Genomic DNA, 24,962 nt, shown 5'->3' on the forward strand with positions numbered 1-24,962 from the left:
CTCATGAGGGAGGGGGAAGCGGAGAGGGAGGGGAAAAATGAGGACCTGATGCCAACGACTTAAGTGGAGAGCAAATGTTTTGAGAATGGTGAGGGCAATGAAGGTGCAGATGTGCTTTACACAATTGATGTATGTATGGATTGTGATGAGTTATATGAGCCCCTAATAAAACGATTAAAAATACATGTATTATATATCTGAGAGTGAGCTGAAAGCTTACATAAGATTCGGATATATACAATAATTTAAATCTCTCTTGTTGAAATTCACGTAAGTGAAGGCTAATCCATGAGTAGAGGGGATGTTGTGGTTTATTTTATTTTTTAATGAATTTCTTAAACAAAAAAATCAAGTATTCACTTTCTCAACAAAGGGGCTCTAGACTTTGAAGTTGGAAGGTGCTGTGGGGTGGGGGGTGGGCTCACACCCCAGAGCAAGGGCACATGGGCACGCAGACACGGTGGTGGAGACACGTGTGCGCGCCCGCCCACATCCTCCTCCATGTGAATCGCCTGCAGAATTTATGGGCTTCGCCACCCTGGATTACTGTCAGGTGCAGAAAACAACTCTTTGTTCTGTGGGCACCCTCCCCTCCCCCCAACCCCACACACTTGGCTATTACCGGCCACGTGAACACTGGGCTTGGGAGACAAAGACTGGGGCAGAGTGCGACCAGAGGGGCCCAGGGACGTTTCCCCATCTCCTGGGACACGTGTGAAATCGACTCAGGCCTGCCTCCCACTGGGAAGCTCTTCCCAGAAATGTCCTGTCAAAGCCCCTGAAAAGAAATCGGGTTTCTCGGGGTCCTGAAGCTCTCAAACCCGGGGCCTCCGCCCTCTCGGAAAGTCGGAGCCAGGGCATCTTTGCCCCGGGACTCCCTTAAAAAAGGCACACTCCGGCCGCCAGCGGGAGCGAATCCTTAGAGCCCCGCCGCCGCCGGGGGAGCGGTAAGAGGTCCCTTTAGCCCCGGGGAGGCCTCTGTTCACTGGGGCCACAAGGTAGCCTTTGATCGCTGACCTCCCACCCCGAGAGCCTGGCGCCCTGTTACCTCGGTGAGCCCCTCGCCTCGGTTCCTTTTCAGAGCAAGAGCTAGCGTGGGCACTCGCTTAGAACGCAAAATTTAAAGGGGCACCGAGCAGTCAGAAATCAGATGAAATAGTTCAATGTAGTACTTTAATTTTTTCTTTCATCAATGCAAAAATCCATGGCGCACAAACTATCGCGGCAGGGTGTCTCCGGTACGGAACTCAGCTAGTTCGTGAACCCGCGGACAGGACCTGCTTCGGGGGCTCCGGGGAAGGGCGCCAAGGCTCGTGGGTCCCGGAGGTGGCGACCCCTACGGAGGGCCCTAAGGCGTGGAGGTGACCCCGGGGGACCGTGGGGAGAGTCGCAGGGAACAAAGGCGGAGGCGGGGGAGTTCGAGGTCCTGGTCCGAGAGACCCGGAGCGAAGAGTCGACTCGCTGTTCCCGGAGGCCGCCGCGGGCGAGTCCCTTAATTCCCTCGCCTCGGTGGTTCATTCTCACTAACAAGACTTGGCAAGATGTCGGGCGAATAATTTCGGGCTTCTGTCATGCCCCCCCTCCCCACTGCCCAGAGCTGCCCTGGGGAAAATGAAATGCATAAATGAGACGGGGTGGTGGTGGGAGATGGGGGAGGGCAAGAAATCTACACGATGAGGAAAGAGGAATGCAAAGAAAGCCGAATCTAAATAAACACATCTTTGCGCGTGAATGTCTCCAGAACCAGTTCCGCACCAAATGTAGACCCTAAATGTCATTTCCTGAGAAGGCAATTCACACGTGTGCAAGATGGGGGTGAGGAGGGCTTCCCCAACGCCGAAGCTCGCCGCCTCTCCCGCTCCGCCCCCCACCGCAGCTCCCCGCTCGGGTTCCATAAATACATTTTAGGAAGCGTGGAAGGGAGGGGCTCGCTGGCCCTCCTCCGTCTGCACAACCTTCTGGCAGTGACTGCCCTGCCTCCTCCCGGGTCGTAAAACCACGAGCCCCGCACCTCGGCCCTCTTACCGTGGGGCTCAGTGGGGAGGCAGTCTCTTTCATCTTGTACGTCGGGGGTTGCCCACGTTTCTCAGGAAGCTATAAAGCCCATTTAATGGCTTGAGATGAAAATCGATCATGCTAATGCACACAGAAGCCAGCGTCCGAGGAATCTTATTAAAAGGACGACTAGCCGGGGCGAACGAACTCTTAAATCTGGGGCAAGGAGGTGCAGGTCTCGCAGGGTGGACGGTGGCGCACCACTTCCCTCTCCACTTGGGTGCCGGGGAGACCCCGCGAGCTCACAGGAGGGCAGAGGAGAGTAAGGCGCGGAGGTACAAACAGGGACACCTCAAACCGAGCCACCGGCCTCCACGAGGCCCACTTCGCCGTTGAGGCGGCCCAGCGCGGCGAGCCGGGCGGCTCGGGCCCGGACGGGAAGCACGCCGCGGCGGCCGGGCCCAGCGGCTGCGCTCCATTCACAAAGTCCTGGCGCCGCCGCTCGCCGGCCGCTCGGAGGCCGCCTCCCTCTTCCTCTGGGTCTCGGATTTATGAATGGGCCTGGCGGCGAGCGTCGAGCTCCCTGTTTACTCCGCTCTTTGTGACGTCGCGGTCCCGTGGCTGGGCGCGAGCGGTCGGCGCTCCATTCACGCGCCGGGGAGGGGACGAGAGGCGGGGCCTGCGGGGCGGAGGCTGGGAGAGAGCTGCGCTCGGGGGGCGGCGGGCGCCGGGCGGAGAATGGAAAGAGGCGGGGCCTGGCGAGGTAGTAGCGAGTCCACCGCCCCCTCCCCGGGGGTGGGGCGGGCGCGGGGGGGAGGGAGAGCAGAGGAGCATTCATAAATCTATAAGCAGAGGAGGCAACTCGGGCTGGGGCAGTGCGCGGAGCTCCGGCGGCGTGTGGGGAGCGGCGGCCGGAACTGCAGCGCCCCCGGCCATACAATAGGGGCCACAACCGGAGGGAGCCCTCGGTCCTCGGTCGTAAACACACTCCCTCCCCTGCCACCTCCCGCCCCGCGCCGCGCACGGTCCCGCCGGGCGTCCGCGGCCGCTGGAACTGCTATGTGACCCGCGGGCTGCGGCAGGAAGGGGACCGGGGAGAAGAGGATCTCGGGCCGTAACCCCCGGGAGCCAAGTTTGCAGCCACTTCTGCGCGCGCGCTCCTTCAGCCTTCGTCTGGCCGGGCTGCCCTTCCCCTCGTCGCGCGCCCGGCGGCCGAGGGTCCCGACGACCATGGTGACGGTGGAGAAGCTGCAGGAGATGGACTGCAGCGTGCTCAAAAGGCTGATGAATCGGGATGAGAGCGGCGGCGGCGGCGGGCACGGCGCCCCGGGGCTGGTGAGCGGCGGCAAGTGCCTGCTGCTGGACTGCAGACCGTTCCTGGCGCACAGCGCCGGCTACATCCGCGGCTCGGTCAACGTGCGCTGCAACACCATCGTGCGGCGGCGGGCCAAGGGCTCCGTGAGCCTGGAGCAGATCCTGCCCGCCGAGGAGGAGGTGCGCGCCCGCTTGCGCTCCGGCCTCTACTCGGCGGTCATCGTCTACGACGAGCGCAGCCCGCGCGCCGACAGCCTCCGCGAAGACAGCACCGTGTCGCTGGTGGTTCAGGCGCTGCGTCGCAACGCCGAGCGCACGGACATCTGCCTGCTCAAAGGTAAACGCTGGCCGAGCTGGAGTGTGTGTGTGTGTGTGTGTGTGTGTAGGGGGGGTGCTTGCCGGCCTGTGCTTTAGCTGACACGGGAAGGAAAGTGCCCCGAGTGACTCGTGGCAGCAGGCATCCACGCTTGCTCTTTTGCGCGGCTTCTCAAGGTTTTTGTGTGTTTCCGTGCTGTGTGCCAGCGTCCAAAGCCCTCCCGGACCGTGCGGGTGCGTTTCCCCGAATCCTCGCCGGCGATCCCGCGTGTATTTACTGTCACTAACGGTGCTCGGGTGGCCGATGAAGGGACGGACTCCTATGTGCAGCCCATTTGTGGGGACTGGTGCCAATGGGGACTGGACAGGCCTGCTCCTTCGGCGTACCCCGACCTTGCGCTGGGCTCTGGGACCGACCCGGAGAAGCCGAGAGCTGGGGAAGAAGGTGACCGTTGAGGCGGGACCAGCCTCCAAACGCAGATTGGGTTGCCGGCGTCGGCCGGAGCGAGCCGTACCTGTCCTCCCGCCGCACAACTCCGAGCGCCGCCCGGGAGGCGGCAACTCCTCCTGCCGCCCAGCGAGGCCGCGGCTCCGGGCGCCGGGGACTGTAGGGCTCGGTAGTTGGGGAACGGGAGCCTGGGACGCGGCCGTGGAGCCTTGGAAAGCTCCGTTGCGACTTTCGCTCTTTTGTGTAGGCACGGTTTTCGAACACCCCATGGCGGCGCGTGCCTGTTTTCAGTGAGAGCCGGAGAAAGTCTTCGCTCTTTTCGGGAAGAGGGCGGGTTGTAGAACCGAGAAGTCAGAGCCCCCCGAGGACAGTGTCCTATCCGAGGGACGGCGGGGACAGTGCGCCGCTCGCAGCAGAGCGGAGGCCGAAGCTGGCGGCCCCCCTCGGCCGGTGGCCCTGGGCGCCCCTCGCGCTGGGGCGCGGGCTGGGGCCCGGGGGTGGCCCTGCGGCCACGCAGGGTCCCGGCCTCCGCTGCCGCATTCCGCGCATTCTTTAGCGCTTGACCGCTTCTCCCCTCGGAGCCCGAGGGCCGGTTCAGACCCCCGGCTTCCAAGAGCCGCTGCTCTCGGGGACGGCGGCGCCCCCAACCCCTTTCTCTCCGAACGGGACTGATCCCCCGAGAAGAAGGGGGCTGGGGGGAAGGGGAGGAGGGGGACGGAAACCCCTACCCACCGCCCCCTCCTGAAAGCTCCAGGAAACTGCTCCGTGCAGAAGAGAGGGGTTTGCCCCCCGGGAACAGCGGGGGGCTTTGTTCTCAGCACTTGCTTCCTGACCACTTGACCTGTCAGCTGCTGGGGACCGGCTGCCGTTGACCTGTGGTTGAACCACGCAGCCGATTTGTCCCTCGTTTTCCGTGCGGGTTGCCTTTTGCACTACCTTTTGAGTCTTCCCCACCCCCTGCGTGTTTGAGGCGAAACTGGACGGAGAGCTTTTCACCGGAAGGACCCTCCAGCCCAGCTAGGCGCGGAGCTGTGGTGGGAAGCCCGCCGCAGGCGCACGCCCCCCAGTAGATGGATGTGCATCCAGTTACTGATGAGACCACAGTGTGCTGGACGCGCGATTGTATAAACAAGGTGGCTCTCCCTTTCCTGGGACTGCCGCTCGTGGGAAAGAAGATCCTGAGCCCGCCTTCCCTTGTGGGCTTCTGGACCGAAGACCTTTCCCTCAGTGGGACTGGGCCTGGACTCCAGCCCACGTGGAGTCTGGGTTTGTTTTGTTTTTCTTCCAGAAAGAAATCCAGAGGGGACTTTGGTGACTGCCCTAGAGCATGTGGCCCCAGGGCTTCCGGGGACTTCGGCCTCCCTTCTGGGCATGTAAAAAGAAAAAAAAGAGGAAGAAAAAGGTTCTCGGTGCGAGATACCTCTCCTCATGGTTGATTCTGGTCCCCAGAGCTGGTGAAGGTTCTCTGGGCTGGAGGTTCCGAGGCAGGCAGATCCGTTCTTACCTCTGGGTAGGTCAGCCTGCCTCTGGGTCGGATGACAGCCCCCTGACAGGTGACTTTCCTGAAGGTTGTCTCCGAAAGGTACATGTTCCTTACCTCCTTTGCCTCCTGTGGCCTGCCCTTTGGGCCCACAGGCATGCCAGTCGGCCTTTGTGTTTCAGAGTTGACATCCTTTGAGATTATAGTGCCTTCGCCTGGGCGGAAAGTTTAGCGCTGCCGCCTGGACCCCCCCCCCTCCCCCGCTTAAGTTGTTTCCTATGGAGGCTCAGTTAGGTATTTACCAAGCAGCAGCGCCCAAAAAGCTCAGAGCCAGGGAGGGCTCTTTGTCGTTCTGTCTGGGGGCTAGAGCCATATCTATTAGGTTAATTGGGTCCTATACTGCTTAACTTAACTTAATTTGATATGTGATAACCAGTTTCTCTTCTTTCTCTCTGCCTCCCCAGAGAGGGCAGAAAAAAAGCAAGCATCTGCGTCCCCAGCCCTGTGGGGAGGTGCAGACTGGATGTATGAAGTGGCGGCCAGAGACAGCCGCTGCCAGTAGGGTGGGGGAGATGTGGCTTTCAGGGGAGGGGGCTGTGTGGGCAGGGACCTGAGAGGAACACAGGAAACAGGGATGAAACACTCCTTAGGCGGTCTTTCGAAAAGGCTTCCATCGATTAGGGGTTTGGTAATTTGGTTCCCACTGGCGTTGTTCGTTTTATTTTCCAGTGAATGGGCCTTTCTGTCCCTGACTTCTTTCATGGTGGTGCATGTGGAGATAAAGTGGGGAGGTGAGAGGGTGGAAGACCCTCTTTGGTGGTGCCTGCCATGGGGGTCATGAAAACGTGAAAACAGCAGGCTGCTTGTGGAAGTTATGAGTCAAAATAGGATCCATCGCAGGGAGTTCGGCTTGCAGTGCTAGATTATCTAATTCTGTGAATCAACCGAGCTTCAAGATTTAATTTTATATTTTTACCACTTTCAAGGGCAATTGATTATCCATTGGAGGTAGTTAAGAAATGAAAAGCAAACAAAGCGTCACAGTTAAAAACAGGAGTGTTACTTAACGTCAACAAAATGTTGCCTGCCTAACCTTTAAATTTTCTGATATTGCCCAAGTTTTGCTAAAAGCAATAGCCAAAATAACTTCAATAACCCCCCTTAAAAATTTACTAGAGATCGATTCCCCTTGGGGTAAACAACCCCCGCCCCATCTCTATTCAATTTAAAATCCTGTAAAGCATTTTCAGAAGCAGTTTAGAAATTTCCACTTTTCAGACATTATCACAGTATAGTATCTGCCTTAAAATCCTTTTTTCTTCCCTCCATAAATTGTTGGATTAGAGTTTCAGTCTCCTTTGGTCATTAAAGAAAGACAAAAAGAATTCTTCCCTACTCCAGTAGAAGTCATTCTCTCCCTATATCCCCATAACTTCCATGTTTCCATCCACAATTCCCAGAGTCTCCAAATAACCAATCCGTTTCATAGAGAGATTTCCCTTGTTTTCCTAGCTCATGACCTTCATCAGGTCTTTCTGAACCTCTGACTTTCCAGCTGTCCTGGAATGATGGGGAGGAATTGGGGAGGATCCACTTGATCTGCTAGGCTGGAATTCATGTGCCCACTAGCTCCCAGATTTGACTGTACAGCCTCTGACCTTTCAGCTTGGTGGAAGCAGCCACGTCTGCCACCAGTGAACGGTGGAACCAGGCACGGTGGGGCCACTGAGAGCAGCCCTGGCATTTCTGGGGATCTCTCTCTTTCCTTCCCTCCCTCACTCTCCCTCCACACCCCCACCCCAGTTCCACAGGAGGTCAGTGACATCAAATGACATAGTAGTTATGTGGGATGCTGATGTTGGGACCGCTGAAAAAAATGGACTTTTTTCCTTTGTAAATCCAACATACTGCAAATCCAACGTACTGCCGAGGAGGCTTGAGGATCGGAAGGGTTAGGGTGATAAAATATTAGATCTTAAAGATAATTTTCAGTCGCTGCTCCAGTTTAAAAAGACAGCCAGAGAAGTAAACTCAACTAGGTTTTTGCATCATTTGAATGAGACATTTGGAACCAAAAAGGAGGCAAGCAGAGTGAGCCCTTGAACCAGAGGTCTCAGAACTTGGTGAGGATGGTCAAGGTTGCTCCTAGGGGAGCAGGCCACCCTGGGGGCCTAGGGAAGGAGAAAGGATGACAGTTTTAAGGAGCCAAGAAAGGCCTTTTAAAGATGAGAACATATGAAACCAGATAGATGGTTTCCCTACGGGGAGGCAGTTCCCGGCTAACGATGAGGAAGCATGACAGGAAGAAAGTCCACTCCAACGGAAGCTGGCTTGCTGAGCGGAGCCCAAGCTAGAGAACCGTGGACTGAGACTGGGAGGGGCTGCAAACAAGGCCTAGCAAGGGGTTAGGTGCCAGCCAGTCAGCCAACCAGCCAAAGCGGTGTCCTGTGGATGGGGTTCCACCCCAAGAAACCCACTGAAGTAGATTTGAAATCTAGCTCAGCATTTCATGGGTGCTGAAGTTAAGGGCAGATGACTTCAAATGGCCCCAGGTTTTCTTGCTGGGCTGCATTAGCCTTGAATTTGATAAGATGCCCCAGGAGTACTTGGCTAAGAGCCTGGTCTGTGAACAGGTGATATTCTGAGCCTTGAGAAAATCAAAAAGCTAAACCCACTGCAATCAAGTCAATTCTGACTCAGCTGCCTTGTAGGGTAGCGTGTAGAACTGGCCCCTGTGGGTTTCCAAGAATAGAAATCTTCATGGGAGCAGACAGTCTCCTCTTTCACCCACAAAACGACTGGTGGGTTTGAATCACTAACCTTGCAGTTAGCAGCTCTGTGCATACCCCACTAAACCTTGCTAAGTTAATGGAAAAAAAGTGACAACCACATTCAGACCCGTGACCATAGCTACTTCCAAAGGACCGTCTTTGCTGTCATGGATCCCTTTAAAAGGCTTATAGTGATGTGAAATATCAGGTCAGAAGTCATAAGAAAGTCTGGTATGAAATTATAGTCCACAGGACAGAGGGAAAAACAGGTCAGAAGTAAGTAGCCTGTCAGAAGATTTTATTGAGAAAGCAAAAATGCCAACTGTAGGCACCTGCTGCCTTTAGAACTATGGTGGAACTGGCATCCCTCCCAGTTTGAGGTTGGAAAGCAGGGTTCAGTCTCCGGCCCTGCAGCCCCGTTCCACACCTTGGTATTCGGTGGGAATAAGCTTTCTCTTCATTATTTTTGATAAAACGTGGTGACCTCTAGCTCTCCAGTGACTCATAGGGACCCTTCCAGACAGAGCTGAGCTGCCCCCTCCGGTTTCCGTAGACAATGTGGGAGCGGAGAACCGCATCTTTCTCCCATGGGGCAGCTAGTACATTTGAACTGCTGACCTTCTGGTTAGCAGCCTAACTCGGAGCTCCACTATTACTACCAGGTCTCCTTGATCTCAATCTTGACCTTAGAAAAGGGAGTATGGATATAAACCTGCACAGCTTTAAGGGTGGGTAGAGACTACTGACGGGAAGATGTTTGACTGCAGCCCTTTTTGTCCCTACCCACAGGAAGAAACCATCCCGTGGACGTGACCCACTAGAAACACACACGTGATTCTATACTGGAAACAAACTCAACTTCAAAAGTTCCATGAAATTGTGTCTGCTGTTGTTGTTGTCAGTGAGCTGATTCAGACTCTTGGCAACCATATGTGCAGAGGAGAGCGGCTTCAGGGGCCATTTGGAAGCAGGCTGCCAGGCATGTCTTCCAAGGATCCTCGTTCACATCACCAAAGTTTTTGTCTATTAGTCAAGCAACTAACCTTTCGCACCACCCAGCGCCTCCTTCCAGGAAATGATACCCACTCTAAATACAATATGTCCTACTGCGTTCTAGTATACTCTCTTATTATTACAATCATTTATTAATAGGAATATGATATTCTCACTAATAATATGATTGTCTTACTATCTATGACCATTATCATGTGTGTAACAGAGGGAAGCAGTGCCTGGCCCATCATCATGAGCTTTCCCACCTAGGGGGCTCATCTCCAGCACAAAGCCAGACACTGTTCTCTTGTGATCCATAAGGATTTTATTGACCAGTTTTAGGAAGTAGACCTCCAGGCTTTCCTTTCTAGTCTGTCATAGTCCGGAAGCTCACTGGCATGTGCCTGTGTGTTGGAATTGGAAATACTAGCAGCTTTCCCTCCAGTGGCATGGCAGCCCGCAGTCCACCAGAATCCAGCAAAGGGGTGCTAGAACAGCCAACCTACAGGCCAATGAAGCCATTCGTATCTCAGGAGGAAGAGACTTTCCAGGGACTTCTTTAGGCTTTTGGTCATACTTTTTCTGTTCAGATCTTACTATGTCAATTGCCAACTTTGTTGTGTCTTCTGGCCTGCTATGAAGAGCTGGGGGAGACCCTGAACGGTCCCCTTAGGCTTGCTCTGTCCTGGACTTCACCTGCTGGGGCCCCACCATCAGGCCCTCAGCCTGACCCCTCTGCAGGCTCTGCTGCACCAGTTGACTGGTGCCAGAAGGCCTGGGGTGCTGGGAGGGGTCCGCCTGTCCTTCCTCAGTCTTACGACCAGGTCTCAAGACTGCCGGCTGGAGAAAGGAGATATAGCCGAGGAAGAGACGCTGTCAATATCTGGGAAACTGCCAGCCGACGGAGTCTCCTTGTTCCTCTTTGGTCTTTGGGAATCCCGTTTTGGGGCACTACTTAGTGTAGGTGCCAGAAAAGGAAACCTTCATTACGTGTCTCCCTGATGCCAGGTGCCAGCCAGCTCAATCAGCTCTCACAGGCACTGTGCAGAGGCAGTTCATTCACACCACAGAGGATGCTCAGAGAGGCCAAATGACTGGCCCCAGGTTGCACACCTGATATTGACGGGATTGGAATTGAACCTGTCATTCTGGCTTCATCTCCTCTACTCTCCCAGCTCCTTGGGAGAAAGACGAGGCTTTCTACTCCCTTGAGGAATTCCAGTCTCGGGAATCCCAGGGACAGGTCCTATAGGGTCCTTATGAGTTGGCATCGGCTCAGTGGCAGTGAGACAGACATAGCTTATCTGCCTCTGTAGGTGATAAGCTTTGTACCTTAAATCTTTTTGTTTGTTAGTTTTTACTTTTTAAAATACTTTTATTGGGAGCTCTTACATCTCTTATCACAATCCATACATTCATCCAGTGTGTCCAGCACATTTGCCGCCATCATCCTTTTCAAAGCATTCTCTTCCCACTGGAGCCCTGTAAAGAGGTCTTGTGCAGCAGGTTTGCCCCGCGCAATGCTCCATTAGCTCTCCTGCTACTGCATCCCTAAGGATGACCGTTCAAGTGAAATATGAAATGCATGACAACTGAAATCTTTTTCCCATTTATCATTATGTTATTTAGAAGTCCAGTGGTGAGATATTTGTTCTTTTTTCCCTTCCCTCATGAACCCTTGACAATTTATAAATTATTATTTCGTCATATCCTGCCCTGTCTGACGTCTCCCTTCACCCACTTTTCTGTTGCCTGTCCCCCAGAGAGGAGGTCACATGTAGATCCCTGTAATCGGTTCCCCCTTTCCAACCCACCTTCCCTCCACACTGCCAGTATCACCACTCACACCCCTGGTCCTGAAGGGATCATCCGCCCTGGATTCCCTGTGTTTCTAGTTCCTGTCTGTACCAGTTGTATCTTAAATCTTTATTTAAAATATTGAAATCCTCTAGACGTGGACTGAGAGGAGCAGTGTTCCGGGGTGGAACTTTGGCTTCTCAGAGAGAGGCCTGGTGTGATTCTTCCCTGTGGAGGCTCGAGAGTGGCCCCATGAGGAGGCTCGGTGGAGTACCCAGAGGCTAGAGAGGTTGTCTTGGCCACTGACTTCCATAAATCAGCTAATGAACAGTACAGTGGGCCTGTCCGGAAGCCGGAAGCCAATATGATGACAGCAAACACATGGGGGTTTACAAAGAGAGACGTATTGGGATGAATGCATATATATGTGTGTGTGTGTGTGTGTGTGTGTGTATGTGTGACATAGTGGTTACGCCTTGGGCTGCCGTTCAAAACCACCAGCTGCTCTGCAGGAGAAAGATAGGCTTTCTACTCCCATGAACAGTTATGGTCTTGAAAACTCACAGCGGCCATTCTCCCGTCACTGTAAGGCTGTGATTGAGATGGATATCTGAGTGTGCGCGCGCGCGTGCGCATGAAATCTGCAGTACGCAGCTCAGGACTAGTTGCAGTGTTGGGCAGCCTTCAGCTCACCACATAGCTACTTCCCAAACCTGTTCATCACCCCAAAGAGAAACTCTACACCTATTAGCCAGGAGGTGGCCAGTGGGGGCTGGTCAAATAGCTATGGAACAAGAGAGTGCAGATGGGCTCCTTTCCCTTCAAGGGAGGCTCGCTGGTGGAGTGTGTTCCACAAGGCCAGCAGTTGTCATCCAAAGATGTGGCTTTCTGCTCCTAGAAACGGCTTCAGTATTGGAAATCCACAGGGGCAGTGCCACCCTGTCTGGTGCAGTTGCTATGAGTTGGAATCGGCATCAACTCAATGGTAGTGAGTTTGGGGTTCTTCTGTTTGCTTTCCCCATAGGGCCAGAGCCCCGTTGGAGGCCTCGGCTTGCTGCTGCTTCCCCCAGACTGCACTGGCTCGTGTGCTGGGTAGCAGCATTCGTGCCCTTAGAAGGAAAGGGGACAGAATGGGCGTCAGTGGAGGGGGAGTGCTCTCCAGGGCCATCAGGACCTCTGGAATTGGTTGGGACAAACCCAGCAGCAGGTTTTCCATCCAGCAAGGCTGGGTATTATGACTCAGCAGGAATGAGGGCCAGTGACCAAAGAGATATCCATTTATATCTGGAGGGAGGCCCGGGAGGGAACGGAGGAGAAACTGCATGCCCTGTTTCTATAAGCCTTAGGATGTGACTGTCGTTTCCCTCCATCTCAGAATCAGTAGGCAGTCATTTCTTGGGTTGACATTTGGGGCAATTTATTACCCATCACATGCCTGCCTGGTGGAAGATTATTATCGATGCGTGCCGGCAGTGCTGGCCGGCATCACTCGGTCATACCAAGTTTGCGGTTGTAGGGGCATAGGTGCCCTTCAGCCCTGTTGTCATTTTAACCAGGGACCATTGGCATCAGCGTCCCACATCACACAGGCCTGATGAGTTGATGTCTACTCAGTCGGGTCCCCCAGAAATAACAAAAACAAGAGCAAGGCGGGATATTGACAAGAGATTGTGAGCTCCTCTCAAAAGCCAGGTCCCAGAGATTGCATGAAGGTCAGAGGGACTAGCTAGGTGGCTCTGCCAGCGGGGGGGGGGGGGTGTTGGGAGGCGGAGTCTGCACCTGACTCCCACCCAGCAGGCACATGCACCTCTTACCTCCTTAGCACTGACCTGAAGCGAGTTACTTTGGCCTGCTGTTACCTTTTTCAATACAAAGCTCTGTCCCCTCCCCCAACCAAGGGGATCTCACAGATAGCCAACCCTTCCAGGCTTAGCCACGCTCAGTCAGGAAATCCCCCCTGCCCCAAACTTGTCTGTAGCAAGAGGGATTTATTCAGAGTTAAGTCTGTTTCCTCCTGTTTGGGCTTCTTGTTGATGGAACAGCTGTTCGGGAGGCCGTGTAATTGGCATCTGTTCCATCCCTGAGATCCATCAGGGCTGGGTGCCAGGGTCACTTTCCCCCTTATTTCCCACATTGGAGAGTTTCTTCAGGGAAAGAGCCAGAGATAGGATGGGGATTGTTCAGTGGCTGCCGCATTGCCCGGAGAAACCCACCATGCCCCTCCCCATCCCCCTGTGTGCACCGTGATCCCTATCCCAAACTGAAGGTATGTCCCCAAACCTTCCTGAAGCGCCCAGATGCTGCCAGGCAGTGGGGTGAGCTCTGCACCTCACTCTGGAGGACTCAGTATCTCCAGCCAGCATCTCCAGGGCCACAGTGCCACCTAGTGGTAACTGCACAGCCAGCCCCTAGCGTCCCAGCAGATGGCATTAGGCTGGTGTCTGAGGCAAGTTCTTCTCTGGCTTCCCTGCTGGCTTGGTAGCAGCCTCCTTAACCTGAACCTCCTTCTCTTTGCCAGGTGGCTACGAGCGGTTTGCCTCCGAGTACCCAGAGTTCTGCGCCAAAACCAAGGCTCTGGCAGCCATCCCACCCCCGGTGCCCCCAAGCACTGTGGAGTCCTTGGACCTGGGCTGCAGCTCCTGCGGAACCCCGCTGCACGACCAGGTAGGCAGCTGCCTGCAGGAGCAAGGGCCACGTTGCTTTCGGATGGCAGCCTCTGGAAGGCTGAGTGCAGCGCCTCCTTTTGGGAAACTGATGTCACCCTGAATGTTGGGTGTGGGCAGTGTTCGGTTTTTAGGGTCCAGTTATGCCTTGGAATTATTCTTCTTCCCTTTTTAATGACCCTCTCCCTAGAAAGACTTCCGTCCCACAAGTCCCTGAGGTAGCCACTAGCAACATGCACAGACAAAGTGAGGGGGCTCCTAAAGCCACGTGCGGCCTGCTGTTCTGGCACCGTGAGAAAGAACACCCTTCTTCAGAGACGCAGCACATGGAGCCAGCCCTGGCCCACAGCCGTCAGGCCAGACCCCATGCATCTGCTGGCACCGAATGCCAAAAGGACATAAAGGTCACCCATCCCTCGCAGGCCCAGCTCAGGTCACTCCATTTCTTAAAAGCCCATCCCCTCCGCTCTCCAGTGAGATGGAGAGGGAGAGCAGTAGGGGACCCAGTCCCCCTGTCCAACGTATCCTGGCTCACTTGAGCTGCTCTGACTCAGAAGGAGACCTGGTCTCAGGCAGCCAAGATCCCTCTAGTGTGGGAAGCCAGGTGGGGCCTCCTTTTAATGCCTTCGATGGAGCTATAGGGACCCAAACACGTACCTGAGCTGCACAGCAAGTACCAAGGTTGCCAGTATCTGCAAACAATATACTGTGTTTTGGGGGAAATGAGCCCCGGTGGTTGGCAGGTCAGCATTGCGCTGCTAACTGCAAGATGGGTTTCTCCAGCTCAGCTCAGAGAAGACTGCGGTTGTCTGCTCCCACAAAGATGGATACTCCTGGAAACACCAGAGACAGTTCTGATCCGTTATCAACTGGATAGCAGTGGGCTTGGTTTTTGTTTGTTTTATTCATTTGTTTGTTTTTTCCAATAAAAGCTCATACCACAAACTAGGCTCTCCTTTAATAATTCCTACACGAATTGCCCAGAGACATTGGTGCCCTTTCCACAGGGTTTCAACATCCAATTTCTTTCGGCATGTCTTCCTTTCAGTAATGTGACCTCTTACCCTTTCATCTGTGCTTCAGAGTAACTGTGGACCATTGGGCCTCCTACAGATGATTTCCTTAAACATGTGCAATATTCATTGATCTTATATACATATATAAATCAAAATGTTCCTGAGCCATTATTTAGCTAAAATATGCCCTCTGTGCTTAGTTGTGGCTCAAAGTTTGTGGAGTATTAGGGGATTATAGTCTGAGGGACTTCCGTAGTCTCAGTTGGTCTAAGTCTAGACTTTTTCGAGATTTGAGTTCTCTTCCACATTTCCCCCATCTACCAAGATTCAAGGTCTAGGGCCCTGGCTTTAGAGGTGGTTGGGTACCATCTAGTCCTTCTGGTTTCGGGTAGGTGAGACTGCGGATCATGTAGACCAGTGGCTCTCAATCTTCCCAATTCTGCAACGCTTTCATACAGTTCATGTTGCAGTGACCCCCAACCATAAAATTATTTTCGTTGCTACTTCATAACTGTAATTTTGCTACTGTTACAAATTGGACGAGCCCTGTGAAGCTGTCCTTTGATACTCCCCCCAAGGGGTCACGACCCACAGGTTGAGAACCACTGATATAGACTGTTAGCCGGGGAAGATTTGTTTCTTCTCTGTGTCTTTGTTCTCTTTCTTTCTCTTTTGGTTCAAGTGAGACAAAACTGAGTATGTATTCAATGGTTGGATTAGATAGTTACAAGCTTTCAGATCCCAAACTAAGGTGTAGACCATAAACTGTGTGACCTGTAACGGACTGATTTGTCTCAGGAGCTTACCAAGCCCATGAGCATAAACTGGCAATGTTATAAATGCGGCAATATGGCCACCAGACAATTGCTGCCTCCTTCCTCATCAGGGAGCGGCCTGCTTGGGCCGGCAGGTGGGGCCCACAAGGCTTTGCCATGCTCATAAAGCAGAACCAAGGATAAAGGGTCGAGGAGTCTTGCTGGACCCACATTCTGTGGGCTCTAAGGCAGGTGCTCCAAGAGGACAATGGGGTGACCCAGGGGAGCTATGTCCTGCTGGGTTCTCCCCAGAGCCTGGGAAAGCCCGTCTCCGGCTGCCTTTGCCTGCCTCGCTTTCCCAAGCTGCTTGTCTCAGACTGCCTGCTGCTCGCGCTCATGTGACCTGTGACCTTCGTGTTCTCTCTCCGCTGCAGGGGGGCCCTGTGGAGATCCTGCCCTTCCTCTACCTCGGCAGTGCCTACCATGCGGCCCGGAGAGACATGCTGGACGCCCTGGGCATCACGGCCCTGTTGAACGTCTCCTCGGACTGCCCCAACCACTTTGAAGGACACTATCAGTACAAGTGCATTCCGGTGGAAGACAACCACAAGGCTGACATCAGCTCCTGGTTCATGGAGGCCATCGAGTACATCGGTGAGTTGGCCCTGCTCTTGTCATTTAGGGTTGTCGGGTCAGAGGGCTAGGTCAGGGAGGAGGGACTTTGGGAGGCCCAGAGCCCCGGATGTGCCCACCTACGCTCTTCCTCACCGGCTGGCTGTGGTGTTGGGGCCCCAGAGGAAGTTCAAGGCTTCCACCACTGCTGTTGGCTTACCTGCCTTTCCTTTGTGTGTCTCCCTGGGTCTAGAAATCTAGACTCTCCCGATGGGGAGGAAGACAAAACATGGAGGCGTGGGGAAAGTGGGGGAGGGTAGGAAATTGTTTCTGTTTCGGCCAAGGGAAATCCTTGAATGAGGGCTGGGTGTAACTGGTTCTTAGCCTGCCTGGCCCCTGCGTGTCAAACATCCTCTGGAGCAGTTCCCCCTCCCACAACCTCTCCAGCCTCCGCCCGCCCCGACCCCCCACTCCTGCCCCTTGGTCCGGGCTCAGGGCACTAACAATGTGGCGCTCTCTGCCCAGATGCCGTGAAGGACTGCCGCGGGCGGGTGCTGGTGCACTGCCAGGCGGGCATCTCGCGCTCCGCCACCATCTGCCTGGCCTACCTGATGATGAAGAAGCGGGTCAGGCTGGAGGAGGCGTTCGAGTTCGTGAAGCAGCGCCGGAGTATTATCTCGCCCAACTTCAGCTTCATGGGGCAGCTGCTGCAGTTTGAGTCCCAGGTGCTGGCCACGTCCTGTGCTGTGGAGGCTGTCAGCCCCTCGGGGCCCCTGCGGGAGCGGGGCAAAGCCACCCCCACGCCCACCTCGCAGTTTGTCTTCAGCTTCCCCGTCTCCGTGGGCGTGCACTCGGCCCCCAGCAACCTGCCGTACCTGCACAGCCCCATCACCACCTCCCCCAGCTGTTAGAGCCTCTCTCCGAACCCCAGGGCCGGAAGTCGCTTCCAGCCAGAGGCGGGGGCCCCAAACGCCGCAGCAAGTCGGAACTGACTAGCAGGGCCCGGTGACCAGCTCCTTCCCTGTCCACTTCTCCTTGGCCGCCCTCCGGGCCAGCTAGAATGGCAATAAGGACTTTGAATTCATACCACAAACGAACAAACACCAACTTAGAGCAATAACGCTGCGGTCGCAGCCGGGGAAGACCTTGGCTTGGTTTGTGTGTCAGTTTTACTTTTGAGATAGAAAATTCTTACCTCATTTTTTTAGGCAGTAAGGCTTGAAGTTAGGAAATCCACAGATCCTGGCAAATGTGCCCAACCAGTTTCATTGGGGGGCGGGGGCGGGGGGCGGGCAAGGGATAAGAAGCAAACAAGTTTCCCAGAAGTGCCTGGATTTGTGTTCATGCTACTTTTTCTGTTACCACAGCAGAGGAATTTTGTCCCTCCGCCCCACCCCTCCGCCTTTTTTTTTTTTTAAAGAAACCTTTTTAGGACATGGTTTTCATTTCTACGTTACCAATAGATGGATACTTATACTTAATAATAAATAAAAGTATTTATTAAGAACATCCTCAGAGTATGTAAGTACCAAGGGGTCCAGTGACAGTGAACTTACAATCTATGTAGATGTCCAACAGCGCAGCACAATACAATAGCATGTCATTGCCAGAGTAGTTAGAACCTGATCTTCCCTTGGGGTGCACAGCCGAGCGCCACATCGGCCCCCTGGTCCCTGAGTGGCAGGTGGGGTGGGTGCAGGAAGAAACGAAGGGGCTGCCTTCCCAGGACTCTGGAGCTGGTTCCAGGGCCCACAGGCCCCTGGAGCTTCTTAAACCGTAGCAGTAGGACCTTCTTTCTCCAGCGATCCAGAATTTGGTTCGGTGGTGAGCGCCGTTTGCCCTAGCTGTGCTGAGGACCCGCCTACCACCTGTGAAAAATGCCATATCCCATTAGGTGCTCCTGAAAAACCGGGTGCAACTCTGACTTTCCTACAGAGAATCATTTGGCCACCACCCGATGCATAGATTTTACTTTCATCATAAAGTGTAACGATTTGGGAAGGCCAGCCAAGTCGGGAGAAATCGAACCGAATCCCTTTGTAAGTTGCAGGCCCCCTTTTCCCTCGTGGAACCTTGGGTTTCATTTTAGGGGGCTGACTTGGCCAACAGGTCTCCCCGGTCTCGGCATGTTGAGAAATGCCCTCCAGTGAGAGGAGCCTGTGGACTCCCCGTCCAGGTGCCCTGGGAGGGTAGCGGGCCCAGGGCAGGCGCAGAGAAGGAGGGATGGGCGCAAACTCCTTGTCCGGGGCTGGCTCGGGGTTCGGTGCTCTCCGAATCCTGTCCTGGGACAGTGCCATTTGGAGAGGCCTTTCCACATGGAGGACTGGCTTTTGGAATGCGGAGGACAGTTTTTCCGTGGGTGGGCTTGGGGGGAGAGGGCAGGGGCGGGAGGGAGAGGGAACAGGCTACATGTTACTTCATTCGTAGTATTGTGACACCGTGCCGTTACGGAAGTGCCAGATTAGAGGCTTGTCTAGAAATGAGAGCATGCGTTTCTTGGTTTGTCCTTTAGCCCTTTGAGCATCTAGATCTCCATGAACGTTCTCACTCACCTCAGTACCTTCAAGCCTCAGAGGTAGACTAGCGCTGGGAGGCTACCCGCCACCCCCTGCTCTGTCCCCCACCGCGACCCTGTGTCCGCTTTAGCAGCCCTGCCTTCACGTCCCACCTCTGGGTGAGGCCAGAGTTCCCGCTTCCTGCTTGCAGACAAGCCAGAGGCTCCCTCCTTCCCCCCTGGGAGCTGCGGGGCTGAATCGTTGAGGGCGAGGCATGGAGGGGCTGGAGTTCCTGGACAAAGGAGCCATTTAGAGACAGCGCAGTTGGACATTCCTACTTTACCCCCTGGTTCCTGGAAATTGCTTCGTGTTTTGTGATGAATGAGGTCAAATGGGCCCTGCAGCTGAGAAAGCCATGGGCTGCAACAGTGGATCGGATGGGCGGGGGTGGGAGGCCTGCTTGGGGCGCAGAAGGAGCCAGGAGAACAGATTCACTTTTTATACAAGGAGTGAGCATTTGCCAAAACTGCTTCCCCAGATTGGAATTTAACCACGCGGACATTTGGAACTCGGAACGAGTTCCAGATTTGTCCTCCGGCTTTGCTTTGCGATCCGAGTCCTCTACTACACTGGAACTAGCTAGTGATAAAGCCCTGTACTGGGTAACGGTGTGAGTGAGCCCCAACCCTCCTGGAAATGAATAGGAAATTGGCTTGGTTGGAAAGGGGCGCTTACAAGCCTCTCTGGTGACTGAGCTAAGGATGACTTCTCTAATGAGAAACCACACAGGGACCCCGAACGGGCAACGGGCTTCTGTGATTTCAGCTGGGTGAAAATCGCCAATGGCCAGAGGTTGGGGCCACAGTCAGCGGTCTTAAGCGTTGCTATTGGCTGTGACAGACAGACAGTAGGTAGGGTCTCTGGGTATTCTCTAGAGGCCAAGCAGTGCTGCAGATCCCTCCAGGAATCCAGACTGTCCGAGAAGGCTGATTGATGGAGGGGCCCAGGGGAGGGGGCTGCCTTCGCACAGAGCGGTCAGTGTTAGGCTGGAGTCCGGGCAAGTGGATGGCCGAACTCGCCCCTGCCGCCACCCTCACCCGGGGCCATTTTGTGCACGTGTTTATTCCAGCCAGATAGCAGGGAGTTTTCAAAGTGGAAACGACTTTTGAGTTTGCTTGGTTTCTTCTTCTTAACCAATGGGAAGATGGGGGGGGGGGCGGGCGGGGTAGAGCAGCTGATTGGTTGTGAGAAGGGGCTGGAGATGAGGATTGGCTAGGGACCACTAAGCCCTCGCATTCAAGCCAGGGCTCACCTTGGCTGCCCGTTATAATTGCCTGGGGGCTATCCCAGAACCCCAAGGGGGAAATATAAGGCTGTCCGATCCCAGAAAGACGCTTGAAGCCTTAGGGACCCCTCGACAGAGGCCCTGTGAGTTGGAATCGACTTTATGGCAGAGGTTTGGGGTGGGGTGTGAGGGGGACGGTGAGGGTGGGAATTCCAGAACATTGCAGTCAGCGCTCTCAGAGTGGGATCCACCCATCAGTTGGTATCACAGCCCCCCAGATCCTTGTGATGTGCAGTCAAGCCTGAGAAAGGGCTTTGGGTGTTGTGCGGCTCCCTGCTGGCCATGCCTGGGCCTTGATAACTAGCTTGGCCCTCAGGTGCCCCAGGGCTTGCTACTGGCTCCCAGTGGGCTCCCTGCCAGGCCTAGCAGTGTTCACCTCTGGAGCCCCTCCAGGGGCACAAGGGCACCCCTGTCCTGCTCACTGAAAGCCAGCCCATCTGGGGAGCATCATTCGGGAAGGAATTCAGCAGCAAGCTGGTAATGTCTCACTTGAAACTTCTTTGTCTAACAAAGTGCTGGACATTTCCCCCCGAGAGTGCTCCCGTGCCTGCCACTGCCCGGCTGCCCCCAGAATTCCAGTGATGCCAGGAAGACTTCACAGACAGAGCACTGCAGTCCGTGTACCTTCTGTAAATAGCCCCCCCTTTCAGAGTGATGTCATTTCTACATTGGATATGCCTGTATTTCTGTAGGATGTATATTGTTGGGTGGGGGTGGGGGTGTTGTTGTTGCTTATGGATTTCTGTTTTGTAGAAGAGTCAAACACGTCTGTTTTTATTTATTGCTTGAAAAAGATCATTTGAAGAAAAAATAAATACATTTCCAACCACCTCTGGCTTGGCTTGTCCTTTCCTGGAAAACTGCCCTGTTCCTCTGCCTTGGAAAGGGGAGGAAGATGGGAGCATTGAACAATCGTGTGTGTGTGTGTGTGTGTGTGTGTGTGTGTGTGTGTGTGTGTGTATAGTGACATCTGCAGTGAGACTGGACAGGAAAATCCACCAGCTCATCCCCTGTGCCACTTCCCTTACATACTCCCCCCTCCCCCCAACACACCACACAAGGAAAATGAGAGGAAGGGGCCTCTACTTACATTTGAAAGACTGATTTCCAGTAGCAGAGAAACCAATGTGGAAGGGTTGGATGATGGTAACAGATAAGGCCCTTCATCTGAGGCGCTGCTGCGTGCTGAGCCCAGGGTATGGACCGAGGAAGGCCAGAGAGACGAAAGCATTTGGCAACGATCAGAGACGACGAGTTATTGCTTCTAGGCATTCCTCATTGCTGGTCAGAGGGTCCAGGCTGGCCCATGGGGATTTTCCCAATTGGTGTTTTGTTGGGATCATGGACATAAGTTGTGTGTTTCAAAGGCAGATGAAGGAGAGGAGCAAACAAAGGTTTGGTGGCACAGGTAAATGGTTCCCCAATACCGATCTATGGGCCCCTTGCATCTGATTCCATTGCTACACCAAACAGTGTCACATACAAAAGGGGAAGGGAGGTTCCTGCAATGAACTTTTCCAGAAATGGATACGCCTGTACAACACACAGACCTACACAATGAACTTTACCCAAAACGGACAGACGGACCTCTAAGACAGACATACTGTGCTCTTAGCTAAAAAGCCTCAGTGTTGGAAAGAGAGTTCATAAATAAGCTTACATGTTGCATGTTATTTTTCAATGAAAACACCAACAAGATTTAAGAGAGAAGATGACAAAATGATCTTGATTTTCACCTGAAGAAGTGAAAATATGTGGGGGGAGGTCAGATGCTCACAGGCATCTTCCCTGAAGGCAGTCCCTTCCAGACTGCTGTCTCCCCACACCACAGGGGTGGGGGCCTGTGATCATTAGCTTGGTTCCTGTAGGTGGAGTTCACACCCCACTGATAATGGTCTCTATCAGTTGAGCCAGGGAACAGGCCAAACCGGATCTGTGACATCCAAGGTTAGGCTGCCATCCTGTATCTAGGATCCGCCCATCTTGTCATATTTATACCCCCAATCCCTCCTCTTCCTATTGCGTGAATGTCCCTAGACCACCCCCTCATTACTGTATTACCTATAGCACAACCTTCCTGTGATGTATGTCCTCACCTGTAATTGGGGGGCTTGCATGACCCCAGAGAATATAAAAAGCCTGGGCTAGCATTAAAATCTCTCTCTCCCTCCACGTGGACCACCAAGCAAGGCTGAGGTGAGCATGCTACCATGAATCGTGTCTGACTCCATTTATTTCTATACTTCACTTCTACTTCTCTTGCTCTCTCTAACTTTACTATGATCTTTGCTTATTATCGCTGTACAATTGCACCTACCGGACCCGTAATGATGTGTTAGGGGCTGGCTTCCCCTGACAACAATATCCAGGGAAACTAGGAAAATAACAGGAGGGGATCACATGGTGTGCAGAGAGGGATTATATCCTTCAATACTGCTCATCTAACACGATTGTGAGAAAGATTGCTTGATTCTTTTAGAGTTCATTTTTAAAATGGGCATTCTTGGGCCCACTTAAAACTCTCCCAGGCTCTCCAGGCTCTCCCAGTGAGTCTGATGTACTCTCCGGTTCAGGAGTGAATCTCCGCCATAGATTATGGCCTCTTGCATACACTCCACTACCCCTGGTCTGCCACTGAAACAAGCCGTGACTGAATTGTGCCCCCCCCCTTCCCCAAAGTGAGTGTCACCTTGGCTGGGCCCTGCTGCTCTGGCATTTGGCAGCTGTGTAATGAAGTCACGTACCCCATAGCAGGATCTGATTAAATCAGCCCATCGGTTGTAAAGAGAGTGGGGTGGGAGGAACACTCTTTCTTGGGTCACAACCTTGATTTCATGGAAGGGGAGTTTCCTGAGGGCAGGGCCTGCGCCACCTTATCTTGCAAGCCATGAACAAAAGAGAAGTGAGCAGAGGAAGGGGCTCAGCGTCCCAAAGAGCAACAGCTGCACGTAGTGCAGGTCTTTTGGACCCAGGGGAAGACTAAGGGGAATACACAGAGATCTCTAAGGAACTCAGGCCGTAGATACCAAAAGGGACACGGACCTTCCTTCCCAGCTGAGAACCACCCCCTTCAGCTGGGGCCGGTGTCCTCAATTTGGACTAAGTGCTCCTTGTAACTCAATAAAATATACTACTTTGAGGGAATCAGAAGGATTCTGCTCTATGTGGAAAAATAAAACAAACCTCAAAACACTGCCACTGAGTCAATGCTGACGCATAGTGACTTCCCGAGGGTCTTTGAGACTGCACTGTTTAAGGGAGCAGAAAGCCCAGTCTTTCTCCTATGGGGCTGCTGGTGGTTTCAAACTGCTGACGATGCAGATTGCAGCCCAGCACTTAACCACTACACCACCAGGGCTCTTTCATTAGGGGTGGTGATGTGTGGTGTTCACATGCTGCTGAGCACCCTTCGTCCCAGAGCACTTTAACCCACTGAAATAGTACCTTCTGGACCCCAGGTTTGTCAGAACTTAGAGTGCACCGAGGCAGCCCTCATCATTCCCATAGAGCTGGGCCGCGAGATAATGACTACATAGAGAACTGATAGTTACTGAGTGCCATCCTAACGGAGTACCTCATATTAACCCAGCACCCTCCCAGCAAACTACTAGGATAAATGACCTAATATGACCGGTTTTGTAGCTGACCACACTTGGGCATAAGGGAGATCAAGTAGTTTGGCCCAGAGGAGAAGTGGTTTGTCCAAGAGTCACGATTGGAACCCAAGTTTTCAACTACTCTGCTCGTGCAATACTGTCTCTGTCTGGGCCACGAAACATTACAACATCAACTATCTCAGATACAGACATGCTATTGTGATTTTGTGTTCTATTGCTTTGTATTGGGTCTCCAGCTGTTGACAGGGGAAACAGAGGCCTAATTATAATAACAGATACAAGGGGATTTGGGGAACACAGGGGTAGGGGTGGGGGCAGATAGGGAGGGAAAGGGGATTTCAAGAGTAACTAAGATGGGAGGGTGTAGGGAACACTAGAACTAATTGTGATCTCATGAATCATCTTAAAGGCAACTTAACTATGGGGATGGGTGGTAGTTACATAATCTGGTGTTGATTGGGGACTTGAGAGGATTAAGAGGGCAGGAGTGGAGTCTAGTCTGTCAATTGGGTTATAGCCAATGAGGCCTCTGTGTTGGCATGGCTTTTCCCTGAGGATTCTGGGAATTCCTGTTTTTCCTCCTTGGAGGCATGAGACACTCTGCTCACACCCTGGGAGACATAGTAGCTGACAAGACATATGGAACCATGCTAGTACCCTGAGCTGGAGAAGCCACATGGAGAGATCCTTGCCAGCACTGAGATGCTTATAACGCCACTGGATCCAGAAGACTTCCCACCCGCTGGCCTGTGATTTTCCTGCATTCAGCGTCATTGCATGTGTTTTGTGAGTCTGAAGAGGATTTTATAGATCAGTATCAGCCATATGGACTAATATCAGACTTATGGACTTGATCTGGATTGGGCTGGGATGTTTTCTCAATATTCAAATGCTCTTGTATAAAAATTTCTTTCTTATAACATATGTGTGTTTATAAATTTGTTTCTCTAGTCTACCCAGACTAACACAGGGAGGAAAAATGCTCTAAAATTGATGTGGGCGTGATTGTACAATTCCCTGTGATGTGATTGAATTATAGGGTATGTAAATTACTTGCCAACAAAACTGTTGGGGGTGGGTGGGGCAGAAATGCTAGAAGGGAGAAAGCAGTAAAGTATGATTGTAGGAGAAAATGGGGGAACTCACTGATTTCAGCCTCTTGGCCTGTTACTAAGACTTAACTCAAACAGCACCTTCTTACAGCCAACACATCCAAGGTCTTTCTACTATGACTCAGTGACCAGACTGAGTGCATGATAAGGAGGAGGATGTGCTAGGGAAGATGTTTCCTGGCTCTGCTATCACAGGCCACAGAGCTGCTAAAACCCTGTGCTCACTGCCTGGCT

At 53.3% G+C, this 24,962-nt stretch overlaps 1 protein-coding gene across 1 annotated transcript; it reads left to right on the plus strand.

The window, feature by feature from the left end:
- Positions 1-2,833: 2,833 nt before the first annotated feature.
- On the plus strand, positions 2,834-18,515 carry DUSP4 (dual specificity phosphatase 4). The gene is made up of 4 exons (XM_075556736.1): positions 2,834-3,646; positions 13,632-13,777; positions 15,982-16,201; positions 16,685-18,515. Exons 1-4 carry the CDS (start codon positions 3,226-3,228, stop codon positions 17,068-17,070), a joined length of 1,173 nt encoding a protein of 390 aa, XP_075412851.1. The 5' UTR covers positions 2,834-3,225; the 3' UTR covers positions 17,071-18,515.
- The last annotated feature ends 6,447 nt before the right edge of the window (positions 18,516-24,962 follow it).

This window comes from Tenrec ecaudatus, chromosome 8 (genome assembly GCF_050624435.1).
Source record: "Tenrec ecaudatus isolate mTenEca1 chromosome 8, mTenEca1.hap1, whole genome shotgun sequence".
Classification (NCBI taxonomy): Eukaryota; Metazoa; Chordata; class Mammalia; order Afrosoricida; family Tenrecidae; genus Tenrec; species Tenrec ecaudatus.